We start from the raw sequence: 23,261 nt of genomic DNA on the forward strand, positions 1-23,261 counted from the left end.
ATAACTGCAAATAATACATCATTAATTTACTATATAAATGCTAACATATAATTTATATAATTTAAACTGAAATAAAAACATATGTATATAAATATATATTTCACACTTGTAAATTATTTTTTGTAAAAGTTACAATAAAATTACATAATGATTTATTCATAATAATTTTGTGGATAATTTACTTTTCATAATTAAAAAAATGAATTATTTTTACTATTCAAACTTATAATGTAAAGTGAAAAACATTAAATTTTATTAATCCAACAATAAACTGAAATTTGATGAGTGACAATTATTTTTAATGAACTAATATGATTTATTATCTACTTCATGTTATCTTTAAATTTTCATAAATAAAAAGAGGATTTGAGAACATAATATAAATAAAATTTTATTCAATTTAAATAAAAACAGTGTAAAAATCTGGGGATCATCTTTTGACCAATCACCATACTTTCCCTCTGTTATATATAACAGCCAAGAAAGTAACAGCTTTTAAAGTTTAATAATAATTAATGGAATTTATATGCATTATTAAAATTTAGTTGATAATATTCTTATTTAAATTTTATTTGTAAATCAAAGATAATAGATTTTATGATATGAATAGCCATTCCTATAGTTGTTATTTTATAAATAATTTTAAACAGAGTTACACAACACACCAAATACACAGCAAAATCAAAACTCTTTTACTTAAATTATGTTATTTATATTTATTTTTAAATTAAAATATTCTCTTCCAGCTTTTATCTTAGTGTTCTAGTTCAGTATTATTTTAATTTAATCTGATGATGTCCATTGTATATGGATGAAAATGTTTAAGTAAAGAATTTTTGATTTTACTGGCTTTTTGACATATTGTATAATTCTGCTTATAGCATCTTCCAGTATCTTTGCATACAATTTTATATAAATAATTTTAATTATAACAACAATAATACATAACAAAATTATTTATTTTTCAAAATAATTATTATTACAGATAGTTTAAATATAAGGAATTAGCAGTTATTCTTTATAAATTAATACTATAGTGTTGTAAGAAAAATATTTAATAAATTAACATATGATATATATGTATGTATTAAATTTAATATGTCCCCAAAAATATCATTAGAACTTTAAAATTATTGCAATGTTTTAAAAATTTCCAACCTGTAACAAATTTTATAAACAACTGTAAGATATAATAAACTAAAGTATTACAAAAACTTAAACTTTTGACACTACTCTTGCTTGAATATATATGTATAACTCACCTTCTATCCAGTTTGTTTTTCTTTCAAAATCAAGATGACATTCATACTAATATTTTAATTCCTAAATACTTTTGAAAGTAATTGAGAATTAAATATTAAAGTAAGAACATTATTTTAACTCTGAAAGAAAAAAGCAGGACAGAAGATGATATTTGAATAAGTTGGAATTGTTCAAAGTTATAACTGTACTGTATAAATGTATAAAAAATATATACAGGTAACCCCCGTATAACACGGTAGTTACGTTCCAAAAAATTACCATGTTATGCGAATCTGTGTTATACGAAACAAAGAACTAATACGAAAAGGAGGGTTTGGTTCCAAAAATTAAAAAACATGCTACTATATTATCATAATTAAGATAAATATCTTCATAAAAATTTTTTAAGTGATACATATTAATATAAATTAAACAATGTTTTCTTCGTCATCACTAAAAACACTATTAATTAACCGAGAGCGTTTTCTTTTTGGCAAGTTATTCTTATCCTTTGAGCATTTTTCTGCATTATCTTTAGATCCATGCTTTACCTTTTGCAAAATGTATGTAATTTTAGATTGCTTGCTTCTAGTTAAAAGGTCTTTATAAATTTCCTTATATGGTGCTAAGCACTTATNGAGATGGAATACATGTAATTTGAATTAGTATACAATATTTATTCTGTATTTCAAACGTCGCTAGACCCGATACGTAATACTGGTATAGCTAAACAACAACCAAATTATGTAATTAATTTAGCCTTAAACTAGCACGATAGAATTTCGGCATTTGGTTGGTGTTTAGCTAATCTAGTTCTTTAAATATTTAGGGATAATTCTTGATATGACTTTAACTTTTCATTATTTACTTACGGAGCTTATTTCGGAGGTCTTTTTAAGCACAAAATATTCTATAAACTTGAGTCCTATTCTCAATAGTTACGGACTAATTCATGTAAACAGCGCGTAACCTTGGCAAATTTGAAAGTTAAAAATAAAGTAAATTTTCTGTAAAAAATAACTGTTGTAAATAATAAAATATCTCACCACTTAAAAATTAAAGATGAACGTTGTTACAGATCCAATTTTTATCAATGCTTACAAACTTTTAAAGTTTAGGAGATTTTCAAAAATGATTACGACCGTTTCAATACACTTAGCCGCACGGGTATGTACTATATCCCGTGCGTAGCTCCATATGCCTATTCTTCATGCAAAACGGATTCATACTGTACCTATATACAGTATATTTATTTATGTATTAAATTTAATATGTCCCCAAAAATATCATTAGAACTTTAAAATTATTGCAATGTTTTAAAAATTTCCAACCTGTAACAAATTTTATAAACAACTGTAAGATATAATAAACTAAAGTATTACAAAAACTTAAACTTTTGACACTACTCTTGCTTGAATATATATGTATAACTCACCTTCTATCCAGTTTGTTTTTCTTTCAAAATCAAGATGACATTCATACTAATATTTTAATTCCTAAATACTTTTGAAAGTAATTGAGAATTAAATATTAAAGTAAGAACATTATTTTAACTCTGAAAGAAAAAAGCAGGACAGAAGATGATATTTGAATAAGTTGGAATTGTTCAAAGTTATAACTGTACTGTATAAATGTATAAAAAATATATACAGGTAACCCCCGTATAACACGGTAGTTACGTTCCAAAAAATTACCATGTTATGCGAATCTGTGTTATACGAAACAAAGAACTAATACGAAAAGGAGGGTTTGGTTCCAAAAATTAAAAAACATGCTACTATATTATCATAATTAAGATAAATATCTTCATAAAAATTTTTTAAGTGATACATATTAATATAAATTAAACAATGTTTTCTTCGTCATCACTAAAAACACTATTAATTAACCGAGAGCGTTTTCTTTTTGGCAAGTTATTCTTATCCTTTGAGCATTTTTCTGCATTATCTTTAGATCCATGCTTTACCTTTTGCAAAATGTATGTAATTTTAGATTGCTTGCTTCTAGTTAAAAGGTCTTTATAAATTTCCTTATATGGTGCTAAGCACTTATGAAGAATAAAGCAAGTATGGAATAAGGGAAAAACATTCGGCAACATCAGAAGCAGAAGCGTCGCGATCTGGCAACATTGAAACAAGTTTCGAGAAGGACCACGTGTATCGACAGAAGGCGAGAAGAGAAAATTTACATACTTAAGTACTAATAGTTCACGAAAATAATAATTTTCGTGAACTATTATTACTTAAGTATGTAAAAATTTATTACATTTCCTGTTGTACGAGGGTTTTACCCAATTCTCGAACCGTGTCAGAGTGAATCCGTGCTATAAAAGTACCGTGTTATACGGGGGATGGTACCAATTCTCGAACCGTGTTAGAGCGAATCCGTGCTATAGAAGTGCCGTGTTATACAGGGGTTACCTGTATTTGTTCAAAGTTATAACTGTACTGTATATATGTATAAAATATGTGTGTGTTACATATATAAGTACTGTACTGTACATACATACATAAATTTTCTTAAATTTAATTTAAATAGTTAAAAACATTTAAAAAGTAATTCTTTAACTTTACAATTTTCTGATATAAATTATATCCAAGAAAACTTTAAGTTATTTCATTATGTTTAGCTGTTCTTTAAAAATGACACATTAATGATTTTACAGTACGTTATTTAATTAAACAATACTATGCAAATTAGAATATAATCATTATACTCATTTATAAATGAAGCAAAATATTTTTATAAATACAACTATACACAGTATTAAATATACAGTATAAACATTAACTTTTGGAAAACATCTTTTTTAGCAAATTAAAAAGTTTATCTTTTGACAAAAACTATTGTTATAAATCATAAGTTATTTTGATCAATAGTAATAAATCATCTATCTGTAAATAATATGGAAGACTTTAATGTTATGGAAAATTGGTTTTCTAATATTAATCAATCAGCAATTTTAAATAATTTATTATCTTTTTCAAAATTAATTAAGTCTTAGAAATGTGTTCTTTCTGAATTCATTTTGATTTCTCATATCTAATTTAATTGAAATATCTAGGTAAAGAATAATTGTAATAATACATTTGCTCTCTTTCTATCTGTGTCAATATATTTTTAGTTTATCAAAGTATAATTATTATAAGAATAATGGCAATATTACTTTTAATATAATTAGATTCACTTCNAATTTAGCAAGAGATAGTACCTAATGCCTGCCTCTAAATTATTTAGCATTTAATTAATAATTGTAGTAATATAGCTCAATATAATCTGTCAATTGTTTGACTAATATATAACTATCAGGTTTAAGTTGTTTGTATTTGCTGGATATATCATGCTGGGGTAGATGCAATTACCAGCTGACTGCCATTGTGGGAGTTATAAGCTGCAGGTGCTGAATCATATCCAGCTGGTGCTGTAAGTAACAGAGTATAGATGCAAGACTAGTTTAGCCAGCTGCTTCACTAAAATGCTGTAAAACTGCTGTTTACTGAATGCAGTCATTCTAATTTCAAATTTATAATAAAGTAAATTACTAATAAATTAAACAAGTAAAAATTAACAAAAAGATAAAATAAAATCCATTCCACATGAAAATTTCAATACTCTATATAAGTTTTGATTATTTGGAATAAGATTGTCTTCCTGGCATTTTGGTCAATCTTTGTTATTAATAAAATATCATAATTAAATCTCATCTCTACAAATGAGATTTAATTATGATATTTTATTCCATCACTGGTAGTGGTGCAGCATCATTTTTCATGAGGGTGAAGATACAGAGGACCAAGAAATAGGAACAGAGGGAATCCCCATTCATAGGTTGCAGTAAAAGCTGCATCAAGTTTTTTAAGCAGTCTTTAAATTTAAGCAGTTTTTTTTTTTTTGTTAAAGTTTTTAAGGAGAAAAAATCCATTTTAATTTAAATTCTTCCACTTTAGCTCTGACCATATATTTCATCTTAATCAAATTTTTTGGAAATTATGCAAATATGACAGAATAGACACTGATAGAGTAAATGAGCAGGGAAAATGGACTATGATGGCAATAGTTGATGCAAAAGACTAAGATATTTCCAGGTCAGGGAACCAAATCCTGTCCCTGCTCATGTCTATTAGTAACAGAAACACATGAAAAATTCAAGATTGCATAATGTTTACAGTTTGAATTATTTCCCAAGAGAAATTTTAGAAAAAGTTTTTTTTAAGTGAAAAAAACTTATTGGCAAGAAAGAAAATGATAGTTTGATATTATTATTTCTGGCGCGCTTTATTTTAACTTATTGTTCAACAAACAAAATGTAGTTTTTGCTCATGAAAATGCAAAGGAGAGTTTTTTAGTAAGTGATTACACTGTATTAGACTATACAAATATAAATGATATTCTAAATACTGATACATATTATAAAATATACAAAAATTTATATTTATACAAATGTAGAAATGGCATGTAAATTGCCAAATGCCATTTCTATACCTTCTATTGTCTTGTGGCATTTTTTAATTAACAACAGATACAGGAAATCTTCATTAATTTTAACTCATAGTTTAAAACTCCATTAGTTTGTAACAGTACTATTTGTTCCAGTCATATGGGTATTTAGATATTTACATGTTAAGGAATTCAGTTAGTTCAAAATATGGCTATTCTGAAATTTGAAGTAAAAATTCTGTCTGAACTATGACATATATTAACTCATTCATTTAGATTGAAATGCCTCTGTACTGTAAGAGAACAATAGACCATAGACAACTCTAATCTGAATCAATATGACTTTGCTTTTACAGTAACACATTTACAGGTGTCACCTTATCCATGGACTACCATTTTTTTCTTTTATTTCAGAAAATATGTTTGGTTTTAGGGATTCAAGATTGGGCTACGAGTAGCAGATTGAAATATTTGTAGGCTCTAGATTATTACATTTGAGCAATTTACTACTTTTTGGACCACTCTAAAAATAATTTCAACTACATTTTGAGGAATTCTGCTTTACTTTTTATAAAACCCTATCTGACAACCTGTGAGGTTCTCACTGGACACCTGCAGTTTATTTATATTATTGTTTATAATTATTAATTACTGCATTCTGTGTATGTAGCTATATATTATTTCCTTAATAAATTACATCAGTTAGAGGGCATTTGATATATTGTACAGATATATGTAAATCTTGGATAATTCAAAATACAATAATTTGAATTCACAAACTAACAAGAATTTCCTGTAATAACTTAACTTATATTGTAGTATTGTTTTTGTTCTATACAACTATACAATAAGATATGAGAATGATTATATATATGGTAATTTAAAGCTAATGCTAATTAAACCAAACAAATAATCATAAAAATAATCTTAAAAAATACAGTACGTAAGACCAGAAATAAATTATTATATAATTTGAACTAGACAGAACTGCAATCTTGTATTTTAATAATTACTAAATAGAATTAAAAATTAATTCTAAAGTGTTTATGTATTATAGAATATAAATCCCAGAAGACAAACATTTGAATGCTTTTAAGAGTAAGATATGTGTATAAATAAACGTTTTCAAGATCTTTCATCTCAGGCTCTTAACTTTAGATCTCTCTTGGGTATTAGTTCAGCTCTGACAAGTTGAAGCTGAAGCAATGCTCAAGATGTTGGATCTAAAACTGAGATAAAGGGTCTCTAAAAAAATTATTTTATTAGTCCATCTATCTATACATACTTCTAACTTCAATAATCATTCTAACTATAATCATTCAACTGCATTTTATGTTCTATTTAAAATAAGTTGATTATATCAAAGCACAGTTTATTGATATTACAGATTAAAATATTATTCCAGACAAATTTCTTTTTAAACATTTCTAAAATGATTAATTTAATAAAAGTTAATTCTAATTATTAACATATTTATAATATATAAAATAAGCTATTTGTTATGTTTGCCAAATTAGTTATAAATAATTCACAAAAGCACTGACATCTCTGTGTTATTTATTGTAGTGCAAAAACAGCTATTACTGGTAATATTATTTTGACATAAAATATACAGAATTTACATTTATCTATCTAATTCAATATTGAGCATAGAAACAGATATTAACTGATTCAATGAGCAGTTTACCACAGTGAGCATTTCAAATTTATATTCCTTTTGAGATAGTTAAAATATTATTTTTATACCAATGTAATGTATAAATACTGTATAATACAGTATAATATTAAAATAGCCAATAAAATATTTCTAACGAGTTTATTCATTTTATTGAAAAACATTTATAATTAGCTTGGCACTTGAGTTTTTGATAATTATTTTTTATTTTACAATAATAAAATAATATGATGATCATTTATTGTTATTTTATTGTTAAGAAATTTTAAATTCTAGTTAAAATTCTAATTGCTATTTCTATTATATTATTTTGTTATTTGCATATATCTTATATTTGCTTTTTAAACTTTACAGATTTATAGAAAAAAATTGATTTCTAATTTTTTAATAAGAAATAATTTTAATTAAAAATATTGTTAAACTATACATTAGCAAGATACAGAATTAATGATATTAGAAATTAATAATTCACTATAATTCTCAATTATAGAGAACACTTAAAAGATAAGATAGTAAATTTTCACTTATCTTTTGTTTGCTCTCAACTATTATATTGCATCCATTTCATTAAATTTTGAAAATAGTTTTCATTAGATATAATGTGCATTTTCATATTCTAAATTTTCTTTTGTTAAAAAAGCATTTGAATATTAACTCAATTAGATGAGAAAAGACAATTCATCTATTATATATTATCCAAAAAAAATTTTGCATTAATGCAATATAACTTCTATATATTTTTGTAAAGAAATAATAAATTAGGAACCTAAATTATTCAAAACTTTAAACTGAAATTTTGGAGTGATGACTTTATTCACGCCAAAATTAAAGCAAATTTAAACAACCAGTAACTATAATAGTAAAAAAACAAAATATTATAGATATGATCTATCTTTATATAATGGTACTTAGAGATTTTACTTAGTCATATAATCATCAAAATTTTTATTATTGTTATAAAAACAAACAATGAAAATTTAGATAATTTTTAATTCTTGAAGATATAAGGTTTCAGTCCAAAAATATTATGATTTAGCTTTGTAAGCTATAATTGATTTGTAACTATAAAAAAGCAATCTTTCTTAAAAAAGTCAGCAGTTTGGAAATTACTTTGAAACACTGTAATTTGTTTTTTTTTGTAAAATTAATATTTAGAATTTAATTTTAACTGATTTGAATCAAATATTTTAAACCTTGAAAATTAGAATATAAAAATATAGACTAAAATAAACTTACAAAAATTTTAAGTCTAGAATTTATTTCTTTAACATTAATTCTACATTTATGTGAAAAAAGTAAACATTCATACAAATATTTTACTTTAAAATATATTTTTGTGTTTTATTATGATTTGAAAAATAGTAATTTAGTTAAAGTAGTTAAAGTAATACATTATCTAAATATTCATATATGTGCAGACAAATATTTAGTCATTTCTGTGTATATATTGTGTACTTGGACTTTGTTTATTAATAGGATTTATTATACTGGAAGTTTCTGATTAAATATTTTTATTTTCACCAGGTGAAAATAAAAATATTTTGTTTTGACTTTTGACTAAGATTTCCTATCTTTGATAATCAGAAAATTCCAGTATAATAAGTCCTATTAGTAACAAAGTCCAAGTAGACAATATATACACAGAAATGTAAAAATTAAGACAAAGAGGTAAAAAAGAATAAATATTTAGTCATATTTGAATTCAGATTATATTCTGCTTGCTCAATTTCATCAAAGTTAATTTTAAAAATAATACTATTTATTTTAAAGTAAAAGTGAACAAGATTTAGCAAAACTATAACATTCCAACTGTTCTGTTACTCAATTTTTATTTTGTGTATGGATATATTATTCACTTTAAAAAATTAAACGTCAAATAATAATCTTTATTGTAGGATGTATTGAAAAGATTTTCCAAGAATAATGATTATGAATTTTATAATATATTATGAGATACAGATTTTAAATAATTTTTGTCACGAGTATTATAAAACTTAGTATTAGAGATTTGCATATAATATGAATAAAGCTAAAGCTTAAGATAATGACTGTTTCTTTACGTTCTTCTACTAATTCTAATCTTAAATATAGTAATATTGGAAGTAATAAGAGAGAAACACTAAAAGTATAATATAAATAAATGCATTATATGTCAAAACTGATTTGCTATATTAAATATTTGTTCACATTTTGTTTTAAAAATCAAAATGACCATAGTTTGCATAGTTATATAAATTCAGTAGCTACAGACAGAAATGTACAACTTTCCCTTTTTATTCTGTTTATATATATTTCAATGTATATTGACAGTCAGAATAGATAATAGTAATAGACTGAAATACATTCTGTTTGGAGCTATTGAATTAATAAATGTAAGATAAAATTTTATGTAGATTGAAGTTATGCTTATCCTGATATCATTTAGATGTTTGTTATATTTAATACATTAGTTATATTTAATAACAAATAATCATAAAAATAATCTTAAAAAATACAGTACGTAAGACCAGAAATAAATTATTATATAATTTGAACTAGACAGAACTGCAATCTTGTATTTTAATAATTACTAAATAGAATTAAAAATTAATTCTAAAGTGTTTATGTATTATAGAATATAAATCCCAGAAGACAAACATTTGAATGCTTTTAAGAGTAAGATATGTGTATAAATAAACGTTTTCAAGATCTTTCATCTCAGGCTCTTAACTTTAGATCTCTCTTGGGTATTAGTTCAGCTCTGACAAGTTGAAGCTGAAGCAATGCTCAAGATGTTGGATCTAAAACTGAGATAAAGGGTCTCTAAAAAAATTATTTTATTAGTCCATCTATCTATACATACTTCTAACTTCAATAATCATTCTAACTATAATCATTCAACTGCATTTTATGTTCTATTTAAAATAAGTTGATTATATCAAAGCACAGTTTATTGATATTACAGATTAAAATATTATTCCAGACAAATTTCTTTTTAAACATTTCTAAAATGATTAATTTAATAAAAGTTAATTCTAATTATTAACATATTTATAATATATAAAATAAGCTATTTGTTATGTTTGCCAAATTAGTTATAAATAATTCACAAAAGCACTGACATCTCTGTGTTATTTATTGTAGTGCAAAAACAGCTATTACTGGTAATATTATTTTGACATAAAATATACAGAATTTACATTTATCTATCTAATTCAATATTGAGCATAGAAACAGATATTAACTGATTCAATGAGCAGTTTACCACAGTGAGCATTTCAAATTTATATTCCTTTTGAGATAGTTAAAATATTATTTTTATACCAATGTAATGTATAAATACTGTATAATACAGTATAATATTAAAATAGCCAATAAAATATTTCTAACGAGTTTATTCATTTTATTGAAAAACATTTATAATTAGCTTGGCACTTGAGTTTTTGATAATTATTTTTTATTTTACAATAATAAAATAATATGATGATCATTTATTGTTATTTTATTGTTAAGAAATTTTAAATTCTAGTTAAAATTCTAATTGCTATTTCTATTATATTATTTTGTTATTTGCATATATCTTATATTTGCTTTTTAAACTTTACAGATTTATAGAAAAAAATTGATTTCTAATTTTTTAATAAGAAATAATTTTAATTAAAAATATTGTTAAACTATACATTAGCAAGATACAGAATTAATGATATTAGAAATTAATAATTCACTATAATTCTCAATTATAGAGAACACTTAAAAGATAAGATAGTAAATTTTCACTTATCTTTTGTTTGCTCTCAACTATTATATTGCATCCATTTCATTAAATTTTGAAAATAGTTTTCATTAGATATAATGTGCATTTTCATATTCTAAATTTTCTTTTGTTAAAAAAGCATTTGAATATTAACTCAATTAGATGAGAAAAGACAATTCATCTATTATATATTATCCAAAAAAAATTTTGCATTAATGCAATATAACTTCTATATATTTTTGTAAAGAAATAATAAATTAGGAACCTAAATTATTCAAAACTTTAAACTGAAATTTTGGAGTGATGACTTTATTCACGCCAAAATTAAAGCAAATTTAAACAACCAGTAACTATAATAGTAAAAAAACAAAATATTATAGATATGATCTATCTTTATATAATGGTACTTAGAGATTTTACTTAGTCATATAATCATCAAAATTTTTATTATTGTTATAAAAACAAACAATGAAAATTTAGATAATTTTTAATTCTTGAAGATATAAGGTTTCAGTCCAAAAATATTATGATTTAGCTTTGTAAGCTATAATTGATTTGTAACTATAAAAAAGCAATCTTTCTTAAAAAAGTCAGCAGTTTGGAAATTACTTTGAAACACTGTAATTTGTTTTTTTTTTGTAAAATTAATATTTAGAATTTAATTTTAACTGATTTGAATCAAATATTTTAAACCTTGAAAATTAGAATATAAAAATATAGACTAAAATAAACTTACAAAAATTTTAAGTCTAGAATTTATTTCTTTAACATTAATTCTACATTTATGTGAAAAAAGTAAACATTCATACAAATATTTTACTTTAAAATATATTTTTGTGTTTTATTATGATTTGAAAAATAGTAATTTAGTTAAAGTAGTTAAAGTAATACATTATCTAAATATTCATATATGTGCAGACAAATATTTAGTCATTTCTGTGTATATATTGTGTACTTGGACTTTGTTTATTAATAGGATTTATTATACTGGAAGTTTCTGATTAAATATTTTTATTTTCACCAGGTGAAAATAAAAATATTTTGTTTTGACTTTTGACTAAGATTTCCTATCTTTGATAATCAGAAAATTCCAGTATAATAAGTCCTATTAGTAACAAAGTCCAAGTAGACAATATATACACAGAAATGTAAAAATTAAGACAAAGAGGTAAAAAAGAATAAATATTTAGTCATATTTGAATTCAGATTATATTCTGCTTGCTCAATTTCATCAAAGTTAATTTTAAAAATAATACTATTTATTTTAAAGTAAAAGTGAACAAGATTTAGCAAAACTATAACATTCCAACTGTTCTGTTACTCAATTTTTATTTGTGTATGGATATATTATTCACTTTAAAAAATTAAACGTCAAATAATAATCTTTATTGTAGGATGTATTGAAAAGATTTTCCAAGAATAATGATTATGAATTTTATAATATATTATGAGATACAGATTTTAAATAATTTTTGTCACGAGTATTATAAAACTTAGTATTAGAGATTTGCATATAATATGAATAAAGCTAAAGCTTAAGATAATGACTGTTTCTTTACGTTCTTCTACTAATTCTAATCTTAAATATAGTAATATTGGAAGTAATAAGAGAGAAACACTAAAAGTATAATATAAATAAAAGTATTATATAAATNAAATTAATTAAGTCTTAGAAATGTGTTCTTTCTGAATTCATTTTGATTTCTCATATCTAATTTAATTGAAATATCTAGGTAAAGAATAATTGTAATAATACATTTGCTCTCTTTCTATCTGTGTCAATATATTTTTAGTTTATCAAAGTATAATTATTATAAGAATAATGGCAATATTACTTTTAATATAATTAGATTCACTTCAACGGTACATTATTTTCAATATAATTTAATTTTATTATTGATATAATTTGCTTACCTTTTCAAAAATTCTAATTGATTAGTCAAACAAGTATTGGTCTTCAGAGATTCTTTGAGAGCACTCCGTAACTTCTTTATTTCTTTTTCTAATCTATCTATTTTCTGTTGGATCTCTGGAGGAACTTCTGGAGTTGATGCTGAAATTTAAATATATTGCTGCATATCCACTTCCATAAATTACAAGTTATAAATGCTTAATAATAAAAAGATGAAATAAAATCTAACGTTTTTCTTTTTCTTGATTAGCTTTCTCAGCAGGAATTCCAATTACTAATTGAAATAACAATTCTGAAAATAAATATATAAATTTTAGATAAGAACAAATTTAAACTGCAAACATTAATTATCTTTCCATATAATATCTTATAAAATTAACTGTAGATTCTTGGTTTAAGAATTAATTTTGAATCTATTAGTTGATACTTTTGTAAATTTATTTTAAAGAATCTGTGTTTAATTTTTAAATTTGATTTATTATTACTATTATTATATAATAACTGTATATCTCAAGTATATAAATTTAATTATCTCAAATTTTATTAATGAAAGTTATGGTTTAGATAAATAATTAGAATGCATTTTAATAAAGTAAAATTTAACCTCTATTTTTTTTCTTCAGTTCTTCTACTTCTTTGTGCAAACTGTCTAGCACAATAGCATGGTTTTCTTTAACAAAGGCTAAATTTCTTTCCAATTGTTGAACTTTCTGAACCGGATCCATACCAAGATCACGAGTTTCGGACGCGGTAGAAGACAGCGGAGGAAAACTACGAGATGTGGAAAGGGATCTGGGAGGAGGTAGCCTCTGAAGACGGTCGCACTTCAACGGTTTGGGGTAGTGATCGACGTCACTTACGTGGGACCACTGTTGAAAAGTACCCGCAGTCGAACACCCAAAGGGCAACGTCAAACAAGGAGAAGTCAGCAAAGAGGGGCCTTGCACATCTGCTTTCCTGTCAGCACTACTCATTGCACCTGATATTTAACAATAGAAATCTTTTTTCTTCTCAAAAGAAATATTCAGTTCAATGGCAGTCTAAAATAAAAAAAAAACAATCTGAAATTAATCAAATTTAGAATACTCCATTAATCCTTCGATTTCAAAATTTCTTACTGTTTGTAAATTTAAAATTACAAGTAAAGCATAATAATTAAAAAAAAAAATTCCGGAAGAATGCCCAGTAATCTCAATAATTGAATTATCAATAAAACAATTATCACGATTATTTTAATAAAAATTGCATAAATATAATAATGGTGTTTGATTTATCACAGATTTCATTTGGAGTAGGAAATCAAAGTAAAAAAAATTGTTATTGGTTACCATAGATGTGGACGGGGGTGGGGACAAACACGAAATTAACAACTCACCAGATGTTTGATTATCTACTAAAATGTCTGATTATGAATAATACGACGAAAATCCGAAGATATCGAACGCCACAATTCGAGTATAAATGAATCTTTAACGAAATAAAACGTAACGATATCAATTTTGATGGAGGATGACACTAACCGGCAAGTTTCTTCTCAATCTGCTGCATCATGGTAATTTCTTCCTTCGGAATTGTGTCAGTACCAATGACGAAAGGTGGAGATTGGTCAATGCCCGTGACCGCTATCCAATGGCAAGCTGAATCGGGGTGACATCAACGAATCGATCTTCGCTTTGTTCTCTACATCTACAGAAGTGCAATGACCATCTTTAAAAGCGTCGATGGCATTGGACGATTTCAATCTGTCGAATTAATCGAATCCTTAAGAATTTTCAACTTCATATTACTAAATCTGTTCGAAAAATCCCAAACAAAAATATATCTTTCCGGCCTAAAACTATTTCGATAGATTTTTTTTTCGTATTTTAATCTCTTCTACCCTCGTTTTATATTTTAATAAATTTAAACGATAATAGATTATACTTTGCGTAGATTTTTATTCATTGTAATTGTTTAACCTTACTAATCCATAAACCCATTTATTATTATTATTTTTACTTTCGATCCGAAGTTCCCTACTCTATCATTTCCGGAAGCACCACAAAACTTACAATTTTTCGAAAAAACAAAACGATATATTATTTAAAATTATATATATTAAAAATAAATTATATTTTAATTTATCATTTTTATTATATTGCGCTTCCGGTAATATATTAAATAGGATTTTTTTTTTGCTGCGCTAAATCTAGAGTTTGGCTTTTTGGTAAAGATCGTGGCCATTATGAGAAGCTATTTTTACAGGAGACTTAATTATACTTTTCCATTATTATTACACACCGAAAAATGTTTAAAAATAAATTATACAGTAATAAAAATGGCCTTTGAGATCGCGTAAAATTAGTGTAATTGTATATACATGTTAGCGAAATTCTGTACACGATTCTCAGAAAGGTGAAAGATTAAAATAATAATTAAATATGGAAAAAAATTCGCCTTAAAGTTTTATTTCATCATTAAATAATTGTTTACACAATTCAATGGGAATAACCATCTGTTCTTATCTATATTGAATAAACGTCAAACAACTGAAAAATAAAAAGATAAAAGACAAGTAATTACTCATTATTATCTAGTTTTTATATATAAAAAAATTATATATTTTCATTATTTCTTCTTTCTCGACATGCAATAAAAATATCAACCTCATTTTAAGACATTTTTCAAGGCTTAAAGAAATCAATTATTTTTTAATAACAGAATTTGTTCTGTAATTTTTAGAAAGTGTTAAGAAGTATTGCGATGATTTTTACCTGGAATAATTTTGAAGCGCAAGACCTTTCTTTTTTATTTTTTAGTCGGAAAATATTTGGCATTCAAATATTTAAGCTTTAATCACTTAATGTACACTATAAATTATTGAAGTAATTAAAGTTGCGTTTTCTATTTTTAAAAGCCACAAAGTAAACGTTAAATAGGATAAATGATAAAAGCTCTGAAACAGTAGAAAATTAACAGATTTAAATTTTTATTATAAAAATAAATTTTTTAAGCTTATTATTTTTATAATTAAACGAAATTGGTAAGAAATATAAACGTAAATATCATCAGTCTGGTGTTTGGTAAGTTATTCAATATAGATGAATTTTTAGCAAATAGCCTATTGACAGCAATCGGTTAACTTTTTGCAACACATTGTATATCCCAATATTGAAAGTAACGAACATAATCCGTTCCAAGACTTTGTTCGTTAACCGATTATGGATTTACCATAGATTTTTATGGGAATTTGATTAATTCGTTCTGGAGACCCCCCAAAATAAAAAAAATATATACTTTCTTACTACGTTTATTTACATGTAATAATAAAAATACATATATACACTGGCTTGCATTTTTTATTTGCATTTTTATTTATTTATTTATGTTTCCGTTTGTGGGGGTTAAAGTATCTGTCTAATGTCGATCGCTTTTCTCTCTTCTACAGGATTTTTCAGAAGTAACTAATAGCATTGTAATTGTAGTTCCCTAAGCCTATTAACTTCAACCTGGTTTGGATGCCATTCTAAGACCATTGTTCTGACATCCTCTCACTTCTTCAAACATGTTTAATAGCAGATATCGGCATTAATCCTCTTTTTTCAGAAGAAAACATCTCGCTGAGTTTCTTGGTGTTATTCATTCAAGAGTTCTTAGCATTCTTCTGTCGTCAGATCCATTTCAGATTCTATTATGAGCTCTTTAATATTCTTTATTTCTCAAATGTGGTTTTTGGTACTCCTTTAGCTGCTTGAGTCTTCTCGATTATACTGTATCTTTCTTAGATAACTGCACCCTACGGTAGACCTGTTCAAGCCATACTGCCCAGCAACGTCAGACATCTGCCCACTCTCTACCTTTGCTATTATACTCTCACCTTTCGAAAATAAAAACAGACGCAAAACTTAACAAGTGCCCACCTGACAGTCTCGCGAATACTATAAAAGAATTGTTTCTGTCAGAAAAATAAAAGGCTGGAATTTCAAGGGAGAGTTTCAAAGTTCGGAGGAATACTATCCGATCAGTATATACAGTACCGGGTTGAGCGTTGATGTCGACGTCTCCCGCACTCCGAAAAGTTTCGAATTGTTGCCTGAAGGGAAGACTAATCGGTCTTCCCTTCAGGCAAAACGGGTAATTCTGACGGGCAAAAAGGGTAATTACTGGGTCCTCACCAACAGGGGGCCCAAATCCTTTTTATAATAAAATATTTTTCCGAAGAAACATATTTGAAGTCCACATTGTATATGGGGCTCTCTAATTCAGATTTGCCAGAGCCCCATTAAGCTGTAATGCGCCACTGAAATTATTTTTCACTTTTTTCTATTTTTTTGGATTTTTCCACTATTTTTCTAAGCAGTATTCTTCAAAAGTGTCATAAATCGAATTTCTGATAATGGAAGCGAAACTCAAAAAGTTTCGGAAGAGGTCAAGTTTGAATACACTATAGGCATACCGCTTTGGAGGATCTGGGATCGGTTCCGGGATTCGAAAAAGCCCTAGAAATTTTTCAGGTGGTGGTCCGTCTAGATATGTCGGGCCAGTCCTTCACTATCCAGCAGCCCCATTGTGGGCATGACTGAATCCATAATGGGCTTACTAAAAGAGATCCTCTCAGTGCTCCCAGGGCAGTGAAAAATAAAAACTAGTCTCATTACAGATTCGCGTTTTGTACAAAATATGAATCTTATTGATTATTGCATATAGAAACGTCACCCAGTGTTGTATTCTGAAAGGCCAGTAGTGCCGAGGTCGACTGAAAGTTGGAAGACGGGAAGCAGCATATCCGGATCTCGACCATCTTAAAATCCATCGGAGTAATCGCAAAGCTTCTTCAGCCAGGATTAGCAACCACTACAACACAGAATCCCACAGAAACAGCTGCTCATTTACAATTAAAATTTGAGAGATCGCCAGCATTCGTGCAAACAAATTCGCTCGATATTTTTTTTTTGCCTGTTTGCAGGTTGGCTTCTTCTGTAATGAGATGAACTATTAGCTTATTATCTCTTATAGCGCTAGATAAATAGTTTACCTGCAAGCATTCTGCCCGAGTTGTAATTTTTCTAGTTTCCTGCCTTTACGGCGATAACACCATAGTTGTCATTCGTCGTGAGCTATTACAGGATATAAAGGTTAGTTAGACATATTGATAAGATTCTGTCATCATCCAAACATTCTGGAAATTACAAATATACAATATATAATAAAATAATATATTTTAAAATTTATAATAAAAATGAAAATTATGCTTTTTGAATAATACGTTCGACGATCAGGTGACCGAGGCGATAAAGGCGTCATCCTTCTACTTTGGAGGATTGGGATAGAATCCAGAGGCCGAAAAATCCCATAAATTTTTCATAAATGGTCGGGGCTCGTTCTTCATTACTCAGTAGTCCCAGTGTAAACTTGACCGAACCCACGATGGCTATAATTAAAAAGCCCTCTAAGTGCTCGCATTATGGACAGTGAAAAACGAAAAAATTAAAAGACGGCCGGATGGCCGAGCGGTTCAGATAGCAGCATACCTCTGTGGGGATCCAACAGCAATTCCAGACGGGTCGAAAAACCCCAGAAATTTTTTGGAAGCGGTCTGTCCCGGATATGTTAGACGTTGGACCTCGTGAAGACTTACAAGGTGGCACCCTACCGCTCTGTGGGACCAGGACGGGTCGAAAAATCTCCAGGAATTTTTCGCGGGTGGTCCGTCTGTATATGTCGGACCCGTCACTCACCACCCATTGTGGGCCTGGCCGAACTCATAATGGGCTTGCTAAAAGAGGCCCTCTTAGTGCCCACAGGGCGGAAAGAGTATTAAAAAAGTAACAAAAGAAGTGCAGAAAACAACAAGATGAAGAGATGGGCGATCGACTTCCAAATATTCGAAGAATCTGAAAATTGAAGGATTTTTGTTTGATTTCTGGAAGAATCCTCGATATCCGTGATAATCCAAAGATCAGTGATTTCTACCTGAATGTTCTAATGCCGAATAGGAGCAATCAAATTACGAGATCGAGATGAATACATTCAGATTTTAGATTAGTACAGTATATTTGTCCAGCAAGAAAGTAAAAACTAAAATGTGATGCCGAGTTCGATTGCAACAAGAATTATTTCATCATAGATCCTTCTCCAGCTTTGAAGATATTGCTGAAGAAAGAAAGAAAATCTCGTCGTTGCTTTGGTAGATCAAAGATATAAAAAATAAATAGCTCTTTTAATTTCTTGTTAAAGGTCTTTTTGTTATTGAGGGAGAAAATCAATTGTCTAGAAACATTTCCTAATGTACTTAGGATGAATAAATAAATAAATTATGGGAGGGATCAGCTTTTCTGGCAAATTAAGTATAATTTTAATAAATTCTTTTAATTCAATTTTAGAAATACAGAATGTTTAATCTTCGATTAGGCTGTGATAACCGCCAGCGAATTTGTGAGGCCCTGGAAATAGCCCCCCGATAAAAAGAAAGATATGTAAAAATTTGTTAAGTTAAATCTCGAGATAAAAAAATTATATAAGTGTCGAATGGGTGACACCAGACTTTGACGTCGACGCTCATAAAGAGTAGAGGGAAAAACAAAATTTTAGATTTAGAAAAAGAAAATTTAAAATATTAAAGTTAAGACGCAGTTTAGAAAGCAAAACGAAACTAGAAAAAAATATCAAAATGAGCGTAGGTGTCATAGTCAACGTTAAACACGATCAGAGTCTAAAAGATGGCGTCGGATGAACCATCTCCAGCCGACCTTTCCCGCGAACTATACGAAGCTCCTGGAGACGGGTGGAAGACCAATTAGAAAGCGATGATGTAAAGTTTGTCCAATTAGCAACAAGTTGATCTCGAAAACTTATAAAAACACCGATTTCAAGGACAAAGAAGGCTTCCACTAGACTACCTGTTGTGTTCGTTTACCTCCGTTTTTTCGTGCATACTTTCATCTTTCGTGTACTGTCTCTCGAGACTTCGAACTTTTTACTCAGCACTGTCCACAAACCTCTACGACGCAGGAAACCGAAAACTCCTACGACACTGGACTAGATCGTATCCGAAACTCCTACAACGCAGGACCAGGTCAAATCCGAAGACATCTTAAAGTTCTGAATCTAAGGACCTTTGCTAAAAAAATATGTAAGCATTTTCGACCAGAATAAACGGTTTCTCTGTGAAACGCTTATCTTTTGCTGCCTGTTAAAACCGCCACCCACATACGCTTAGACCTTAGAGCTAACCCGACGGTAGGGAATAAAATTCCCCCCAATCGGCGTTCTTACAAATTGGAAAGTTATTATTTTCGTTTTTCGTGAACAAAACAAAGATTAACAAACACTTTCTTGTTAATTTACAAACTATTCTTTAATTCGCTATACAGTATTTTATCAGGTTCTTTGTACATTGGATCCCAACATGTAGGCGGTGACATAAAAATCCAAAATCCGGTATACATAAAACAACTCTATTTTTATTATAACTGCCTATATCTATACTTAATCTACTTACAAACTATAAGAAGGAAAGAAAGGGAGAATATAAGAATAGAATAAGAGGAAGGTGGAAATACCCGGATTTTACTCTGGATGCTCCATGATATTGGGCGGAGTTACTGTTGTCTCTGATCATCTATTCCTATCGTTGAGGCTTTTCTTGGTTCTTTCTTCTAACTTTTGATAGATCTCTCCCGTTCTCTTCGTCGATAATACACTTTCTTTAATATCGTCGGTGTCGAGCCCGTCCAATAAAATTGACAGTCCAGCAGGAAGTTCTTGAGATCCTTTAACGGGCTGGATGGCTTCTCCTCGACCTCCTTCGTCGAGTTTCTTTTTTAACCTTTGTTCCGATTCAGAGCTCGTTCCCCGTCGAGATCCCAGATCCCTTCTCCTCATTTTGTATTACTTTGTTTTTTTTTTTACAACGTTGTTTTGACATCACTCCCCGCCAGATAGTAAAGTAATTAAGAAGAAAGTCTTTTTCTTGGTCAACAGGAAAGGAAGAGAAACAAAGAAAACCTTAAGCCTAACCTACATTTATAGAATTATTAATTATTAAATACAATAATATGGCCAACGGCCACAAGGCTATATTTTGTATATATTACTCCATTGAAGCGAGTTGGAAAAAAATTGGAGGAATTTAACAAGAAGTTTGATAAGATTAGAATTAAAATGAGACTTATCTTTTTCACTATTCTATGTCGTTAAGACGAATAACGTATGCAATTTATATATTTATGACTTTGAATCAGACATATTGATTCATATTTGACTACTTAACCTGAATTCGGCAATTTTACCATAGTTCATAACTTATCTCGAATGCAGAAGTAGATCCACAGGGGGATACAAAGGCTTCAGCCTCCCCATTGACACAAAAAAAAATTAAATATTATTTCTTCGAACTTCAAAGCATTTATGGTGGAAAATATTGTTTATCGAGTCATTTGTAATAAGATTGCATGTGTTAATAAAAGGGGGTTCTTAAAATTTTTAAACTCCTCCAGTTTGATCCGGATAAACGGGATTTGGCTATAGTTTTCTGGACTTCCTTCACATGTCTATATCTAAATAGAAGCTAGTTTTTTATAGAAAGTTTCCCGGAAAACATTCTCTTTGGTAGATTACTGTTGTGTTGCGTTGCCTTATTTCGTAATACTAAATGAAATGAATCTATAGTGGATGGCCGGATTGGCCGAGCGGTTAACCTGCCAGCCTACTGCTCTTAGGGATCTGGGAATAAATCTTATCGAGTCGAAAAATTCCAGGAATTTTCGGGACGGTTCGTCCCTCGCCATCCTGTTGCCCATTATACGTCTGATCGAACCCATGATAGTGTTAACTAAAAGGTCCTTTTAACTAAAAATTTTAATTGAATATAAGTACAGTTTTATTTGAATAATAGCCGCAGTTACTATTTAAAACTGCATATTTTCTCTTCAGTTATTATTCGAATAAAACCGGTATTAAAATATATTCAAGCCACAATTTTGATAAAATAAGCTATAGGATTTATATACATTTCAGTCTATTTTCTAATTCAAAATTCAGATTAGTCATAAAACCACAATCTCAGTTTAGAAAACGAGTAATAAACCAAGTAACAGAAGTTCGAAGGAAATGATTTATTGTTTATTCGAAAGTCCATTTAAATCCTCACATCCTTCTGTCTATTTGAGATTTCATGTCACATTGGAGCAGTAGCGGATCCAGAAGAACTCTATAAGGACTAACTAAAATTTAATTTATTTGTTTGCGATAAGTGAGCGATCTGCCAAGGGGAGATGCCTGTCAGGTGGACTTATGGGAAACTGGCCCCTAGTTAGGTGTTACAAACTTGGAAAAATCCCCGGAAAATTCTGCGTGACCGGTTTGTTGGCGAGGAGCGAACCACAACCAATTACCAGTGTTCAGTAGTTTTATCTACCTGGCTATCGTTAGGCTCAAGTGGAACGAGACTCGATCTGAATAAACCGAAATTAATAGGATATTGAAATTAAAGTTTAAAATTCCATACTGAAAATACTTTTTAATGATTGAAAATACACTTACAAACTTTTATAACTATTTCACTGATTGGGTTTTCGTTAAATTTGGAATTAAATTCAAGAATTCATTGTGTTAAGCAGGTAAAACAATTTTCCTCAAAAAATGGAAAAAATTCTCGTTACTTTTTCATTATTGAAGGAAGACCAGAATATATACGTATACTGTAGATCAGTGATGGGCAAACTACGGCCCGCGGGCCAGATGCGGCCCCCTGAAATGTTCTATCCGGCCCGCGCGACATTATTCCTAATCTGACGAGTAAAAAAGAATACAGGCTGTAGTGGTTGATGCACCACTTGAGTGTTCGTTGATTATATAAAATAACCGAAGCTTTATATCTCACCATGAAAGTTTATTTACAATCATGTACAAAATTTTGTTTTACACTTATTGAGTAAAAGCTCGATCGGTTACAAGCATGCTTCGGTACAGAACATCCACTCGTCGTGCGTAGCGTAGCCGAAAGAGAGAAAAAGAAATATGGCGGACGGCCTGCACATGTTTTTATAGCGCCACCTGGATTTTCAGATGCAGCGCTAGGTTAAAATTATATTGGCCCGCCTAAAGTTTTCCTCTTTTCCTTTGGCGCGCTCTATAAAAAGTTTGCCCATCACTGCTGTAGATAGATTGATTACAAAAGTTTTAGTTGGGATTTGATACATTGACAATGGTTGTAATTTCAAAGTACCAAATAAAAGTTTTTTGAATGAAATAATCATTTTTACTGACTTGAAAAACTACAA

The 23,261-nt window shown here is 28.3% G+C and overlaps 1 protein-coding gene across 1 annotated transcript in view; it reads right to left on the reverse strand.

The window, feature by feature from the left end:
* LOC111635745 overlaps window positions 1–14,875 on the reverse strand; it is a 46,207-nt gene extending 31,332 nt beyond the window's left edge. The window contains exons 1-4 of the mRNA XM_023380812.1: window positions 14,520–14,875; window positions 13,604–14,039; window positions 13,229–13,291; window positions 13,002–13,140 (exon numbers count right to left, since the gene is read on the reverse strand). Of these exons, the coding sequence (XP_023236580.1) occupies window positions 13,002–13,140; window positions 13,229–13,291; window positions 13,604–13,973 (572 nt within the window). The 5' untranslated portion in view covers window positions 13,974–14,039; window positions 14,520–14,875. The remainder of the gene's footprint in view (window positions 1–13,001; window positions 13,141–13,228; window positions 13,292–13,603; window positions 14,040–14,519) is intronic.
* Between the last annotated feature and the right edge of the window lie 8,386 nt (window positions 14,876–23,261).

Source organism: Centruroides sculpturatus, unplaced genomic scaffold, assembly GCF_000671375.1.
Source record: "Centruroides sculpturatus isolate CEXI.00-Female unplaced genomic scaffold, Cexi_2.0 scaffold843, whole genome shotgun sequence".
In the NCBI taxonomy this organism is placed as follows: domain Eukaryota; kingdom Metazoa; phylum Arthropoda; class Arachnida; order Scorpiones; family Buthidae; genus Centruroides; species Centruroides sculpturatus.